The sequence below is a fragment of the Colobus angolensis genome, unplaced genomic scaffold (genome assembly GCF_000951035.1).
Source record: "Colobus angolensis palliatus isolate OR3802 unplaced genomic scaffold, Cang.pa_1.0 Scaffold299, whole genome shotgun sequence".
NCBI lineage: Eukaryota > Metazoa > Chordata > Mammalia > Primates > Cercopithecidae > Colobus > Colobus angolensis.
Genome location: NW_012116254.1, coordinates 3,747,711 through 3,761,840, shown reverse-complemented (window position 1 = coordinate 3,761,840; position 14,130 = coordinate 3,747,711). Strand labels below are relative to the sequence as shown.

At 39.0% G+C, this 14,130-nt stretch overlaps 1 protein-coding gene across 2 annotated transcripts in view; it reads left to right on the top strand.

Annotated features, from left to right (window-relative positions):
• HDHD2 (haloacid dehalogenase-like hydrolase domain containing 2) overlaps positions 1-14,130 on the top strand; it is a 48,278-nt gene that overhangs the window by 29,701 nt on the left and 4,447 nt on the right. The window contains exons 5-6 of one of the 2 annotated variants that reach the window (XM_011949355.1): positions 10,653-10,869; positions 12,948-13,011. In XM_011949355.1, coding sequence (XP_011804745.1) covers positions 10,653-10,869; positions 12,948-13,011 — 281 coding nt within the window. Of the gene's footprint in view, positions 1-10,652; positions 10,870-12,947; positions 13,016-14,130 lie in introns of both variants that reach the window. The other variant, XM_011949356.1, reaches the window with a different exon arrangement.

The following is a 14,130-nucleotide window of genomic DNA, read 5'->3' as shown; positions in this document are numbered from 1 at the left end:
TTTATTCATTCTGCTGTTAATGGACATGGGTTGCTTCCAGTTTGGGCTGTTACGAATAAAACTGCTGTGAACATTCTTGTATATGTCTTTTGGGGGACATATGCATTCAGTTCTCTTGGGTACATATCTAGAAGTGAAATTGCTAGATAGTAGGATAGGTAATTGTTTAGTTTTAGTAAATATCGCCAGACAGTTTTCCAAAGTGATTGTACCAAGTCATACATTCTTGCTAGCTACAAATGAGAGTTCCAATGCTCCATATTCTCTATTTAATAGTAGCTATTCTGTTTGGTGTATATGGTGGTACCTTTACTGAGTTTCTATTTGTTTTTTTTGTTGTTATTGTTACTGTTTTTCAAAGACAGGGTCTCGCTCTGTTACCCAGGCTAGAGTGCAGTGGCACTATCACAGCTCACTGTAGCCTCAAACTCCTGGACTCAAGAGGTCCTCCTGCCTTAGCCTCCCAAGTAGCTAGGACTACATGTATGTGCCACCACACCTGACTAATTTTTAATTTGTCTTTGTAGTGGGGTTTTGCTGTGTTGCTGGCTGTTCTCAAATGCCTGACCTCAAGTGATCATTCCGCCCCAGTCCCTCAAAGTGCTGGGATTACAGGTGTGAGCTATCGCATCCAGCCTCAGTTTCAATTTGTATTTCTCTGATGAGTAATGTTGTTGAAACCTTTTCATATGCTTATTAGCCTTTTGGATATCTTTTGTTGTGATGCACCCATTCAGATCTTTTACGTTTTCCTATTGGGTTGTCTTTTTCTTACTGATTTGTCAGAGTTCTTTTTTTGTTTTGTTTTGTTTTTTGAGACAGTTTCACTCTTGTTGCCCAGGTTGGAGTGTAATGGCACAATCTCGGCTCACTGCAACCTCTGCCTCGTGGGTTTAAGCAATTATCCTGCCTCAGCCTCCCGAGTAGCTGGGATTACAGGCATGCACCGCCACGCCCGGCTAATTTTGTATTTTTAATAGAAACGGGGTTTCTCCATGTTGGTCAGGCTAGTCTCGAACTCCCGACCTCAGGAGAGCCACCCGCCTCGGCCTCCCAGAGTGCTGGGATTACAGGCAAGAACCACTGCACCCAGCCTCAGAATTCTTTTTTTTTTTTTGAGACGGAGTCTGGCTGTGTCGCCCGCGCTGGAGTGCAGTGGCCGGATCTCAGCTCACTGCAAGCTCCGCCTCCCGGGTTTACGCCATTCTCGTGCCTCAGCCTCCCGAGTAGCTGGGACTACAGGCGCCCGCAGCCTCGCCCGGCTAGTTTTTTGTATTTTTTAGTAGAGACGGGGTTTCACTGTGTTAGCCAGGATGGTCTCGATCTCCTGACCTCGTGATCCGCCCGTGCTGGGATTACAGGCTTGAGCCACCGCGCCCAGCCCAGCCTCAGTATTCTTAAAGTGTTATATCTTACAAGACTTTGGTTGGATATATGTACCACAGATATCCCTGTCTTTGATTTGCCTTTTCACTCTCTTAATAGTATGAGAACATCAGGTTCTTAATTTTGATGTAGTTCAATTTGTCAGTATTTTCTTCTGTTTTGTTTAAGAAATCTTTGCCTACCCCAAGGTCATGAAGATATTTTCCTGTGTTTTCCTCTGTAAGCTTTATTGTTTTACTTTTAGCAGTTAGGTGTAGAATCTGTTTTGAATTAATTGTTGTGAATTGTGTGAAATAGAAATTCATTTTTATCTGTGGATACTCAGTTGTTCCAGCAACATGTATTGCAAAGACCCATTCTTCCCCCATTGAATTGCAGTTGTGCTTTTGCCATAAATCAAATGACTAGATTCTTTATCTATACTTTTGCCATTCCATACTGTCTTGATTATTGTAGCCTCATAATAAGCCTCAATATCTGATAGTGTACATCCTCCAACTTTATTATTTAAGATTGTCATGGCTATTCTACCTCCTTTGGATTTCCACACAGATTTTGAAATCAACGTGTTAACTTTCACAAACAAAGCCTGCTGGGAGTTTGATACTTCATTAGATCTATGGATTTGGGCAGTAATTACATCTGTACAATAATATATCTTACAGTCTGTGAAAATCAAATGTATCTCCATTTATTTAGGGTGTTTTTTTTTGTTTGTTTTGTTTTTCTTACATTTGTTCTCATCAGTGTTTTATAGTTTTTAGAATGTGGGTCTTAGACATTTTGTTAAATTATTCTTGTCTTTCATATTGTTTGATACTATTGTAAATTATATTTTTGTTTTTGTTTTTGTTTTTCTGAAACAGAGTTTCGCCCTTGTTGCCCAGGCTGGAGTGCATTGCACGCTATCAGCTCACTGCAACCTCTGCCTCCCAAGTTCAAGTGATTCTCCTGCCTCAGCCTCCCAGTAGCTGGGAGTATAAGCATGCACCACCATGCCTAGCTGATTCTTGTATTTTTAGTAGAGATGGGGTTTTGCCCTGTTGTCCAGGGTAGTCTCAAACTCCTGACCTCAGGTAATCCACCCACCTTGGCCTCCCAAAGTGCTGGGATTATAGGTCTGAGCCACCGTACCCAGCCTTGTATTTTGCTGAATTTCATATTTATTTGCTTATTGCTAAAACATAGAAAGCTAATAGGGTTTTCGTATATTAATCTTGTATCCAGCAGTCTTCTTCCATTTACTTGCTAATTCTAATAAATGTTTGTATTAGTAGAATCTTTTGGATTGCATTTCTACATAGACAATTGTAGACAGTAATGACAATTTTAATTGTCTCCTTCCAGTGTTAAAATTCTTTTTATTTTCTTGCTATATTACACTGTCTGGGACTCCTAGTGCAATACTGATACACATGGTGATAGTAGATAGCCTGATCTTACTTCTGAATTCAGGGGTAGAACTTTCAGTATTTCACCTCTTCAAGTATTTCTTACTAGGTCAATAAGCTATGTTTGTTTGTTTTTAATCCCAAAGACTTCAAAACTTTTTTTTTTTTAATTCTGTTTATAACTAGAAATAGCAGTGTTGAAGTTGTTTTAAATTTTCTATTTTAATTTTTCATTTCATCTGTTACTTTGGATGTATAGTATTCTTAGATTTTTGTTTTATGTGGAACATTGAGTCTCTACAAACTCATTATATTTTTTTCAGTAATTAATGAGAGAATTACTGTGTCATTGTGACATTGGAGGTATTTTGGGGTTTTCAATTAATTAAATGTTAGTGGTATTTTCCTTTGGTGTTTTTCATGATTCAGTAGTTTTAATTTGAACTTTTGATAGTTCATGTCTGTCGAGTTGATTGGTATTACTTTTTTTTTTTCTTTTTTGAGACGGAGTCTCACTCTGTCGCCCAAGCTGGAGTGCAGTGGCCAGATCTCAGCTCACTGCAAGCTCCGCCTCCCGGGTTCACGCCAGGTATTACTTTTAAGTGTGTTGAATGTTAACACTTTGGCGTTACTTTTGTTCAGCAATTCTCAATCAGGGACAGTTTTGCCCCTAAGGAATATTTGGTAAGGTTTGGAGACATTTTTGGTTGTCATAATTGAGGGAGAGGGGTGGTACTGGCATATGATGGGTAGAGGCCAGGGATGCTGCTAAACATCCTGTTATACATAGGTCAGCCCCCACAACAGGCATTTTCTGGCCTAAAATAGTAGGGCTGAAAAGCCCTGATCTAATTTAGTGCTTTATTTGAAACTGAAGCCCACAAATGTGAAGTGACTCGCCATTATTTATTTTTAGTATAGTTACTATACTTCCTACATTTATGAATAAAAATAGTTGTCATAGGTCAGGACACTGAGGCATGCAGAGGTTCATCTATGATTTAGTTTATGAATAAACTTAATTCATAAAGGTATCAGGTCTTCTTTTTTTTAAGTAGGAAATACAATGATGAGTACAACTAATGGGCATTATGGAGACTGTATTCTAGTGAGGAAGACAGACCAAGCATAATAGGATAAAGATTCCCAATTGTGCCAAGTGATACATGAAGGAGAAAAGGGGTTGGAATAGTTACCAAATGTGAGGAGGGAGTCCACTTTATTTAAAGAGAGATTAAAAATGACTTCTTTGATTTGCCGACATTTAAACTGAAACCTGACAAATGAGTGGAAGAAATCTATGTGGAAAGTATGGGGAACAGTTTCAGGAGGAGGGGGCACCATATGGGGGCTGAAGCAGGAAGAGTTTGACATATTTTGAGGAAATGAGAAAACAGTATTGTGGCAGGAGCTCAGTCAATAATGGGAAAGGTAACTTGAGATGAGAGTGGAGATGTGGGGTTGGGGGTCTTTTCGAGACTGTGCTAAGGACTTTGGATTTTATGCTGGTTGCTGTGAGAAGCTATTAAAGAATTTTGAGCAGGGGAGGGACATGATCACATCTATTTGCACTTTTGAAAACTCCCACTCTTGCTTATTCAATGGATTGGAATAATAGAGAAAAATGCAGGAAGACCAGTTGTAAGGCTATTACAGTTCAAGTGAAAGAGTAAGACAGTTTTGAGATATTTTTTGCTTCAAAATTGGAAATTACTGGATTTTCTACTGAATAGGGATGTGGAGGTGGTGGGAGAAATTGAGAAATCAAGGATGACTGATAGGGTTCTGGCTTGAGTAACTGGGGGAAATTATTGGGATGGGAAAGATTGGGGAAGGAACACTTTTGGGGAGTGGGGTGAGAGGGACTTACCAGTTTGATGTTGGACATATGGTAGGTGTTTGACCAGTACTTAAACTGCAGTATAATTTCATTTCCACATGCTTCATCTTCAGGGGAAATGGTTAAGTTATTTAGAAAGACAGCGTAGTGTTCAGGCATACCTCCTTTTATCGCACTTTGCATTATTGCGCTTCACAGATGCTGCATTTTTTTTTTTTTTAACAAACTGATTTTGCAGTAACCCTACATTGAGCAAGTCATTGGCACCATATTTCCAACAGCATGTGCTTACTTTGTGTCTCTGTGTCACATTTTGGTAATTCTTGTCAATATTTCAGACTTTTCATTATCATTATGTGTTATGGTGATCAGTGATCTTTGATGTTACTATTGTAATTGTTTTGGGGAGCCACAAACCATGCCCATGTAAGATGGCAAATTTAATGTTGTGTGTGTTCTGACTGCTCCACCAACCAGTTTTTCTGTCTCTTTCCTCTCCTCTGGCCTCCCTATTCCCTGAGACACAATGATACTAAGATTAGGCCAGTTGATAACCCTACAGTGGTCTCTGAGTGTCTAAGTGAAAGGCAGAGTCATACATCTCTTACTTAAAATCAAAAGCTAGAAATGAGTAAGGTTAGTTAGGCATGTCAAAAGCTGAGATAGACTGAAAGCTAGGCCTCTTGTGCCAAATAGTAAGTTTTGAATGCAAAGGAAAGTTCTTGAAGGAAATTAAAAGTGCTACTCCAGTGAGCACACAAATGATAAGAAAGCAAAACAGCCTTATCACTAATATGAAGAAAGTTTTAGTGGTCTGGATAGAAACTCAAACCAGCCACAACATTCCCTTAAGACAAAGCCCTAACTCTCTTCAATTCTATGAAGACTAAGAGAGGTGAGGAAGCTACAGAAGAAAAGTTTGAAGCTAGCAGAGAATGGTTCATGAGGTTTAAGGAAAGAAGCTGTCTCCATAAACTTGCATTAAAGTGCAAGATGAAGCAGCAAGTGCTGATGTAGAAGCTACAGCATGTTATCCAGAGATCTAACTAAGATCATTGATGAAGGCGTCTATACTAAACAAGAGATTTTCAGTGTAGATGAAACAGTCTTACATTGGAAAAATACGCCACCTAGGACTTTCATAGCTAGAGAGGAGAAGTCAGTGCCTGGCTTCAAAGCTTCAAAGGACAGGCAGTCTCTCTTGTTAGGGGCTAATGCAGCCGGTGACTTAAGTTAAAACCTATGCTCTGTAAATAGAATAACAAAGCCTGAATGACAACACATCTGTTTATGGCATGGTTTATTGAATGTTCCAAGCCCACGATTGAGACCTACTGATCAGAAAAATAGATTCCCATTAGTATATTACTGCTCATGGACAAAGCAACTGGTCACCCAAGAGCTCTGTTGGAGATATACCAGGAGATCAATGTTGTTTTCATGCCTGTTAACACAACACCCATTCTGCCACCCACGGATCAGGGAGTCATTTTGACTTTCAAGTCTTACTATTTAAAAAATACGTTTTGTAAGGCCATAGCTGCCATAGACAATGATTTCCTCTGATGGATCTAGGCAAAGAAAATTGAAAAACTTCTGGAAAGGATTCAGCATTCTAGATGCCATTAAGAAGATTTGTGATTCATGAAAGGTCAAAATGTCAACATCAACGGGAGTTTGGAAGAAGTTGATTTTAACCCTCATGGATGACTTTGAGGGGTTCAAGACTTCAGTGAAGGAAGTAACTGCAAGTGTGGCGGAAATAGCAAAATAACTAGAATTAGAAGTAACGCCTGAAGATGTGACTGAATTGCTGCAATCTTATGATAAAACTTGAATGGATGAGGACTTGCTTCTTTTGAATGAGCAAAGAAAGTGGTTTCTTAAGATGGAATCTACTCCTGGTGAAGATGCTTCGAACATTGTTGAAATAACAACACAAGATTTAGAATATTACATGAACTTAACTGATAAAGCAGCAGAAGGGCTTTGAGAGGATTGATTCACAATTTTGAAAGAGTTTCTTTTGTGGGTAAAATACTGTGAAACAGCATCACATACTACAGAGAATTGTTTCATGGAAGGAAGATTAAAATTGATGCAGCAAGCTTCACTGTTGTCTTGTTTTGAGACATTGCTGCAGTGACTCAGCCTTCAGTGACTACCACCCTGATCCGTCAGCAGCCATCAACATCGAGGCAAGACCTTCTGCCCGCAAAAAGATTACGACTCCCTGAAGGCTCAGATGATTGTTAGCATTTTTCAGCAATAAAGTATTTTTAAATTAACATATGTACATTTTTTTTGTACACAGTGCTGTTGCACACTTAATAGACTATGGAAAACCAAAATTTATGTGACTTGCTTTATTGTGATACTTGCTGTATTGCAGTGGTCTGCAGCTGAATCCAAAATATCTTATAGACATCCCAGTATTTGGGAGAATCCCAGATTGGTTTTCAGGTTCCGGGTTCCAGCACTGGTTCTAGCTCTCCTTGATTGGTGCCAGCATCTCAGATGATCTCATCTGTAAAATAGGTCATGTTGGACTTGATGTTTCTCTGGGTCTCTTTCAGTAATATTCTGTGGCTCTAAATTTATTTATTCAATTTTAAATTCTGGGGTACAAGTACAGGATGTGCAGATTTGTTACACAGGTAAACGTGTGCCATGATTATTTGTTGCACCTATCAACCCATCACCTAGGTATTAAGCTCAGTAGGCATTAGTTATTTTTCCTGATGCTCTCCCTCCCCCACACTCCCGACTGGCCCGAGTGTTTGTTGTTCCCCTCCCTGTGTCCATGTCTTCTCGTTGTTCAGCTCCCACTTATAAGTGAGAACATGTAGTGTTTGGTCTTTTGTTCCTGTGTTAGTTTGCTGAGGATAATGGCTTCCAGCTCCATCCACGTCCCTGCAAAGGGCATGACCTCATTCCTTTTTATGGCTGCATAGTATTCCATGGTGTATATGTACCACATTTTCTTATCCAGTCTATCATTGATGGGCATTTGGGTTGATTTCATGTCTTTGCTTTTGTGACTAGTGCTGCAGTGAACATATGCGTGCATATATCTTTATAATAGAATGATCTATATTCCTTTGGGATTACTGGGTCAAATGATATTTCTGGTTCTAGGGCTTCGAGGAATTGTGTGGCTCTAAATTTAAATCACCCCTTCAGCTTTCTCTTGCTGCTGTGCCTGAGATTTTTATATGGTAGCCCTGCTCCCTGGGCTAGGATTTTTTACACTTTATTTATTCACATACATGGAATTTATAACCAGAAATTTTTGAATTAGACCTTCTTTGTGCCTTTAAAAAAATTATAATTATAGATATGTAATTATTATAATTATAAGAAATAATTATGTGACTTGCTTTATTGCAGAAGCAAAAAACCCAGAACCCAAAAACCAATCTAGTATTCTTCCAAATGCAGGCATGTCTATGAGATATTTTGAATTTGGTTGCAGATCACTGCAATAAAGTGACTATCACAATAAAGCAAGTCACATAATTATTTCTTATAATTATAATAATTACATATATATTATTTTTGGAGTTGGAGTTTCTCTGGCTGGTCTGGAATCCTGGCCTCAAGTGAGCCTCCCACCTTGGTCTCCCAAAGTGCTGGGATTACAGGCATGAGCCACTGTGCCTGGCCTCCAGTAGTCTTATAGTTAGACAAAAAATTTTCAGATTTTCTGCTGACATATTGTCTTTGTATTAAAAACAACTATCTTTTAAAATTTTGTGCTTCTATAACAATACCTAAGACTAGGTAATTTATAAAGAACAGAGTTATTTCTTATAGTTCTGAAGGCTGGGAAGTTCAAGATTGAAGGGCCTGCACCAGGTGAAAGCCTTTTTGCCACATCATCCTGTGGTAGAAGGCAGAAGGTCAAGAGAGCACGCATGCAAGAGAGGGAAGGGGGCCAAACTCATCCTTTTGATCAGGAACCCACTCCTGCAATAACTAACCTACTTCCTCAATAACAGTGGAGCTCTCATGACCTAGTCACCGCTTAAAGGCCCCTGTCTCAACACTGTTGCATTGGGAATTAATATCCTAACACATGAATTTTGGGGGGACAAGCCATAGTGACAGCCAAGCTTTTATTGCCCTGTCTAGTAAGTATAAAAATACTTCCAAGTATTGGGGTGGCTCTGATATTTTAAAAAATGTTTAACTATGAAAGATCTTTTAATCCGCGTCCTAGAAAACTTTTACTTTTCAGTCCATCCTCAGTATGCCTTGACTCTTCAAAGATTCAGTAAAGCTTATGCTGTGCAGAGAAGAACAGTAGAAGGAAGAACTGCTTCCCTGAGAGATGTATAATACTTCTCCAGCCTAGTGTAGAACCAATTCCCATTTAGAGAAGTGTAGAGGAACCCACAGTTTCAGCTGTTCCAGGGAAGGCATTAAAGTACTGCATGGGAATTAAGTGCACACATCAATCAAGCTGATAAGTCTTATCCCCAGTTAATATATAATAAAATATTAACAAAGCTAAATCAAATGAGTTTTCAGTTTAGCTATATAAGTGGAAAGCAATTTTGAGGTCTGTTGCATAAAGAATTCTAGTTCCGTGGTAGAGTAGCAAATAAGTGGGCTTGGGGGTGGGGTGACAGGAGAGGAGATAGATAAGTCACCCGTTAGTAACTCATTGCTGTCAGCTGTAGGTCTTTAAGGCCAACAGAGTGGCTTTGCCAGGTTTCCTAATAGTTGTATTTCAAGAGCAGCTTTAAGAAATAAATTTGTATTAATATTAGCAAATAAATTTGAAGGATCTGTCCAGTGCTGTGAGCAATCTGTAGTAACTAACAGTAAGGCCCTGTAATAGTATTGGTTTTTACTTAATAAAATATTTAATCATAAATGTCTGAATTCTGCATCTCCCACAGGAAGGCATTTCCATGCCCACTGACAAAAATAATTTAGCAGTGTCATAGTTGAGCGCTTAATTACTCATAATTGTGAAGGGTAAGATATGATGAATTCTTCCTTGACGGACATACTAAATATTTTAACCAAGTAGATGACTTAAAGTAAATTAAGCTAGTGAGATCATTTATTACATTGGTTAAAAGCGGTTTAAGAAATATATCATGTCCCACATGCCATTAGATGATAATATGTGCATGAGTACTTCTGCCATGTGACTAAAGGCTGTATTATTGTGATGGATGGCAGTTGTTTTAGGTTGGGTGTTGGAAAATGAGTATTAAATTTCTGGGGACTTTTTGACTTGTTTTGCTATAGGTAGAATTTGCTTATCTAATGAGGATTCTTAGCTATAGGTAGAATTTGCTTATCAAAATAATGAGAAAACTCTTTATGTCCTTTTGTCTGATGTGAGAGTATTGTTTGTCCTGTATCAGGACAAAGGAAGGGACCTGACAGGGAAGGGTCTCCCGTGAATCTTTTTCTTCAGGAAAGATGGCCTGATTTGCAAAATAATGTTGAAAGCAATCAAAAGGTATAAGAGGTAAAAGTGCAAGCAGAAACTCTTTGTAAAACAGTTTATTAAAAATTTCTGAATTAAAAAGAAACTTACATTTTGGAGTAGAGGAAACAGGAGTTCAGATATTTTAGGAGTTAACTTAATATGTCACTGCAGCAACAATTGTGTAGTATTGTAAAAGGCTCAGGAGCCCCCTGCTTACCATTGGGGAAGGTTGAAACAACTTGTCTCATTAAGTTAAGCTTCTTCCCTGGAGTGTCTTATTTAGCTTTAGTTCTCTTAATTCTCTTTCCCTGGTGATTTGGGTAAAGTGTCTGAAACCACTAAAGGTAAAAGGTTGAAGCAATCCCAAATTTAATAATCTATCACCTTTCTGTAGTGTATCTGAGTGTAATTCCCGGCACTTCTTTGTGAATTCATTAGAAGACAGCAAGTCATTAAAAGTTAATAAGAAACTGTTTGTTTCTGTGGATGTGAATAAAGCCACTTTGTAAGTCTGACATTCTTTCCCAGTCATAAAAGCCTTGCTTTTAGTCAATTTCTTTTTTGTTGTTGTTGTTCTCTCTAGGTTACTCCTGGATGGAGCACCTCTGATAGCAATCCACAAAGCCAGGTATTACAAGAGGAAAGATGGCTTAGCCCTGGGGCCTGGACCATTTGTGACTGCTTTAGAGTATGCCACAGATACCAAAGCCACAGTCGTAGGGAAACCAGAGAAGACATTCTTTTTGGAAGCATTGCGAGGCACTGGCTGTGAACCTGAGGAGGCTGTCATGATAGGAGATGTAAGTAGAAGAACCCAGGAGGTGCTCCCGGCTCACCTGTCGTGCTGGGAGAGCCAGCTTGGAAACATTGCTTTAGGAAACGGGACATTCTCTTACTGTACATAAGTATATAAGTGGCTACCTATAAAACAAGGTTTCCTGTCAATGTTTAGTGGTATTCTTCTAAATAACTGAAATTTTTATTATTTCTGACATTTCTCCATAGCGTAATGGGAGATTTGTGTGTTACAATACATATATATATGTAGTTAACGCCTATAATATATATATGTATGTTTATATATTATATACATAGTTCAAAAGCCATTATATTGCAAGTTAGTTGAATGCTTTAAATGTCTTTTTGAGGAACACCACTACACAAATGAGAACCTGTACCAAAGAATTCTACCACTGTTGTTTTTTTTTCTTAGCATATGCTTTATGAAAGAACTTCTTTGTGTGCCACAAATAGCTAAAGATATTGATCACCTTAGCCCTTTGAGTGGCAGGGCTGAGCCTGGGATGATTGGAGGCCCTGGCTGGTCACCTGTGGCCATGAGCATCTTATCAGTTTACCCCAGTGTGCTAGGCAAATGTTACTTCCTGTGTGTGTCTCGATGGGAAAAGAGCTGGAAAGCACACTGCCACATGATAAGTTAGTGGCCAGGATTATATTTCAATTTTTAAATAATAATATGTCAAGCTGGGAGGGATCGTCACAAATGTCTGGTCCAAAACTCCTCATTTTATAGACTGGGAAACTGAAGCCCGAAGAGGTGAATCTCCAAGCTTGAATTCCCATAGCTAATTAGTAGCACAACTGGAAGTAGAACTTGAGCTCGGGACTCCCTCTCTAGCTGTTTTAACTTGTGATGGTGGAAATGTGTATCACAGTCCTCCTGATTTTATCTTCTGTTTCTATAATCATTCACCTAAAATTGAATAGGATAATCACTGAGTTCAATAATATTTTGAGAAACCATCTTTTGAGTCACACCTGTTCCTCTTGGCAAGCCTTTAGCTGCCTTTCCTAGACAAATGCGTCTGAAGAAGTGATTATCCGAGCTGGAGGCTTCAGAATTCTTTATCCCAGGAGATGCTGGCCCTGGGACAGGATGCGAGATGGGAAGGGATGCAGTAACTGTGTTCAACTGCATGGAGGGTTGTTGGTTATCCAGGAAAGTGGTGGTTCCCCCTTCTCCTTGTCCACATTCACTTTTTCCCACCTCCCTGTCTCTTCTCTCCCATCTCCACTCTTCAACAGGGAAAGTTTAGCTGTAACAGAAAAGGTTTGAAGTTGGACCTTGAATGAGGATTTTGACATTCTGAAACTCATTTTCAAGGGCTGTTGTTGAACAATATTAATGGTTTTTAAGGGAAAAAAAAACTGTCTTCAGGCATGGTCTGAATCAATCCTGCTTATTGACATGAGGTGGCAAGATTAATTTTTTTGATTTTTCTTTCAGTCTTTGGAATTTTAATTACCTTGCATTCATCATCATTGAATTTAACCAAGTATATTTATCCTTGTCTTGAATAATAATTAGGAAGAGGAGCTTCTTTTTCAGAATGATCTGTTATTCCCAAGTGTGAAGTGAACATCAGACAGTCAGAGTCTGTTTGAGTATCTGGATTTAACTTGATTCTACCTGTTAGGACAATGGGATGGAAAGTAACGATAGCTTACTACGTGGTCCACAGAAAAGCCATCTTCTGAATCTAACTCATTCACTGTCTGCAGCTGGATTATTTACTCTCAAATGGATAGAATGCATTTTTCCATGATCTGTTTAATGGGGAGATAAATAGATGTAGGTGTGGCAAAGCATAGAGAATTGTAACTCTGCTGTCTGTGTTTGGTTACCAAGATTACTACTCTATTGTATACCTTCCACCTCTGAGATACTTCCCTTTCCAAACTTGGAATGCTTCCTCAGAGTATTACATGTGGATTCACCTTTTACATCTTCTCTTTTCTATTTCAATAAAAAACATGGCATTACAGTTGGACACCCTAGCCTAATGAACAGTTGGTAAGGTTTGTTGGCTAGCTTACTGAAGACACTGCACTAAATGCTTTCTTTATGCTTTTCTAGGATTGCAGGGATGATGTTGGTGGGGCTCAGGATGTTGGCATGCTGGGCATCTTAGTAAAGACTGGTATGTATCTTCTGTATAAAGCATTTTCTAAAACAGAATAGTAGAGTACACAGTTGACTTAAAGAACAATCTTTGCAGAAATGGCAGAGCCCTGGGCACTTTTATTCTCTTTCTGCCACAAAGCAAAAGTAAAACGGCGTAGGATTATAGGAAACAATTGGGAAGGGCCCGTGCTGTACAAAGCTAGGAAGACGAGGGCTCAGAGGTATTTTAACTCTTTCCCAGAGATAACCATTCCTGATTGACAGCATTTATATTATTTCCTGGATGTACAGTTCACCACAGAGGGATGAAGCAAAGGACCATGAATGGTAGTGCTCTGTGAAAATACTTTTTATTTTTCTGCTGCCTATACGACTGTGATACCGATTTCTTTAGGAACTGGCCAGCTAAGTGATCTGATTCTTTGTGTTAATGTTTGAACTTTTACAAAAATATTTGAAAAACTCTTTTTTTCTTTTTACTTACTGTTTGTGGTGGGCAAAAGGTTAAGAAGTATTTCCGGCACTATTAGGTTTACTTTATATGGTATCTCAAATAAATTTAGGAAAAAGGAAAGACCTTAGTGGGGAGGATTCACTAATAGAGTATTATGACCACCATAGACTGGTTAAATGCCTTGGGTCCTGGTCTCAGCTCTGCACTAACTAACTGTGTGACACACGGGTCAAGGTTCTTCCCCTTTTCAGGCCCTGTTAGAATGATGGGATTGGACTGGTCCCATCTTGCCCTCATAGTTTATGATCCTGTGTAGAGTGGGACTGATAAAGTCCTTTCGAGGTAAGGAAAGAATAGGCATAAGATCTGTGAGTGGGGCTGAATATTATTGCATTGGGAACTTAATGAACTGTTACCGTTAAAATGAAAAGGCCTTCTTCCCCTGCGTGCTGCCCCCAAATGGCACCTGCTGCATTTGGAATTAACAACACATGACAGCCAGAAATCTTGTCCAAGAAATATCATCAGACTCTTATAAATCAAATAGCAGATAAGTGGTTCCATAGATGTCTCTGTGAGCTCACTTGCCTGGTTTCATATCATGGTAGTAAAACTATTTAATAGGCTGTTTACAGAAGGGAATATTTAAACATAAAGTCAAAGAAGAGTGACTACTGGGAA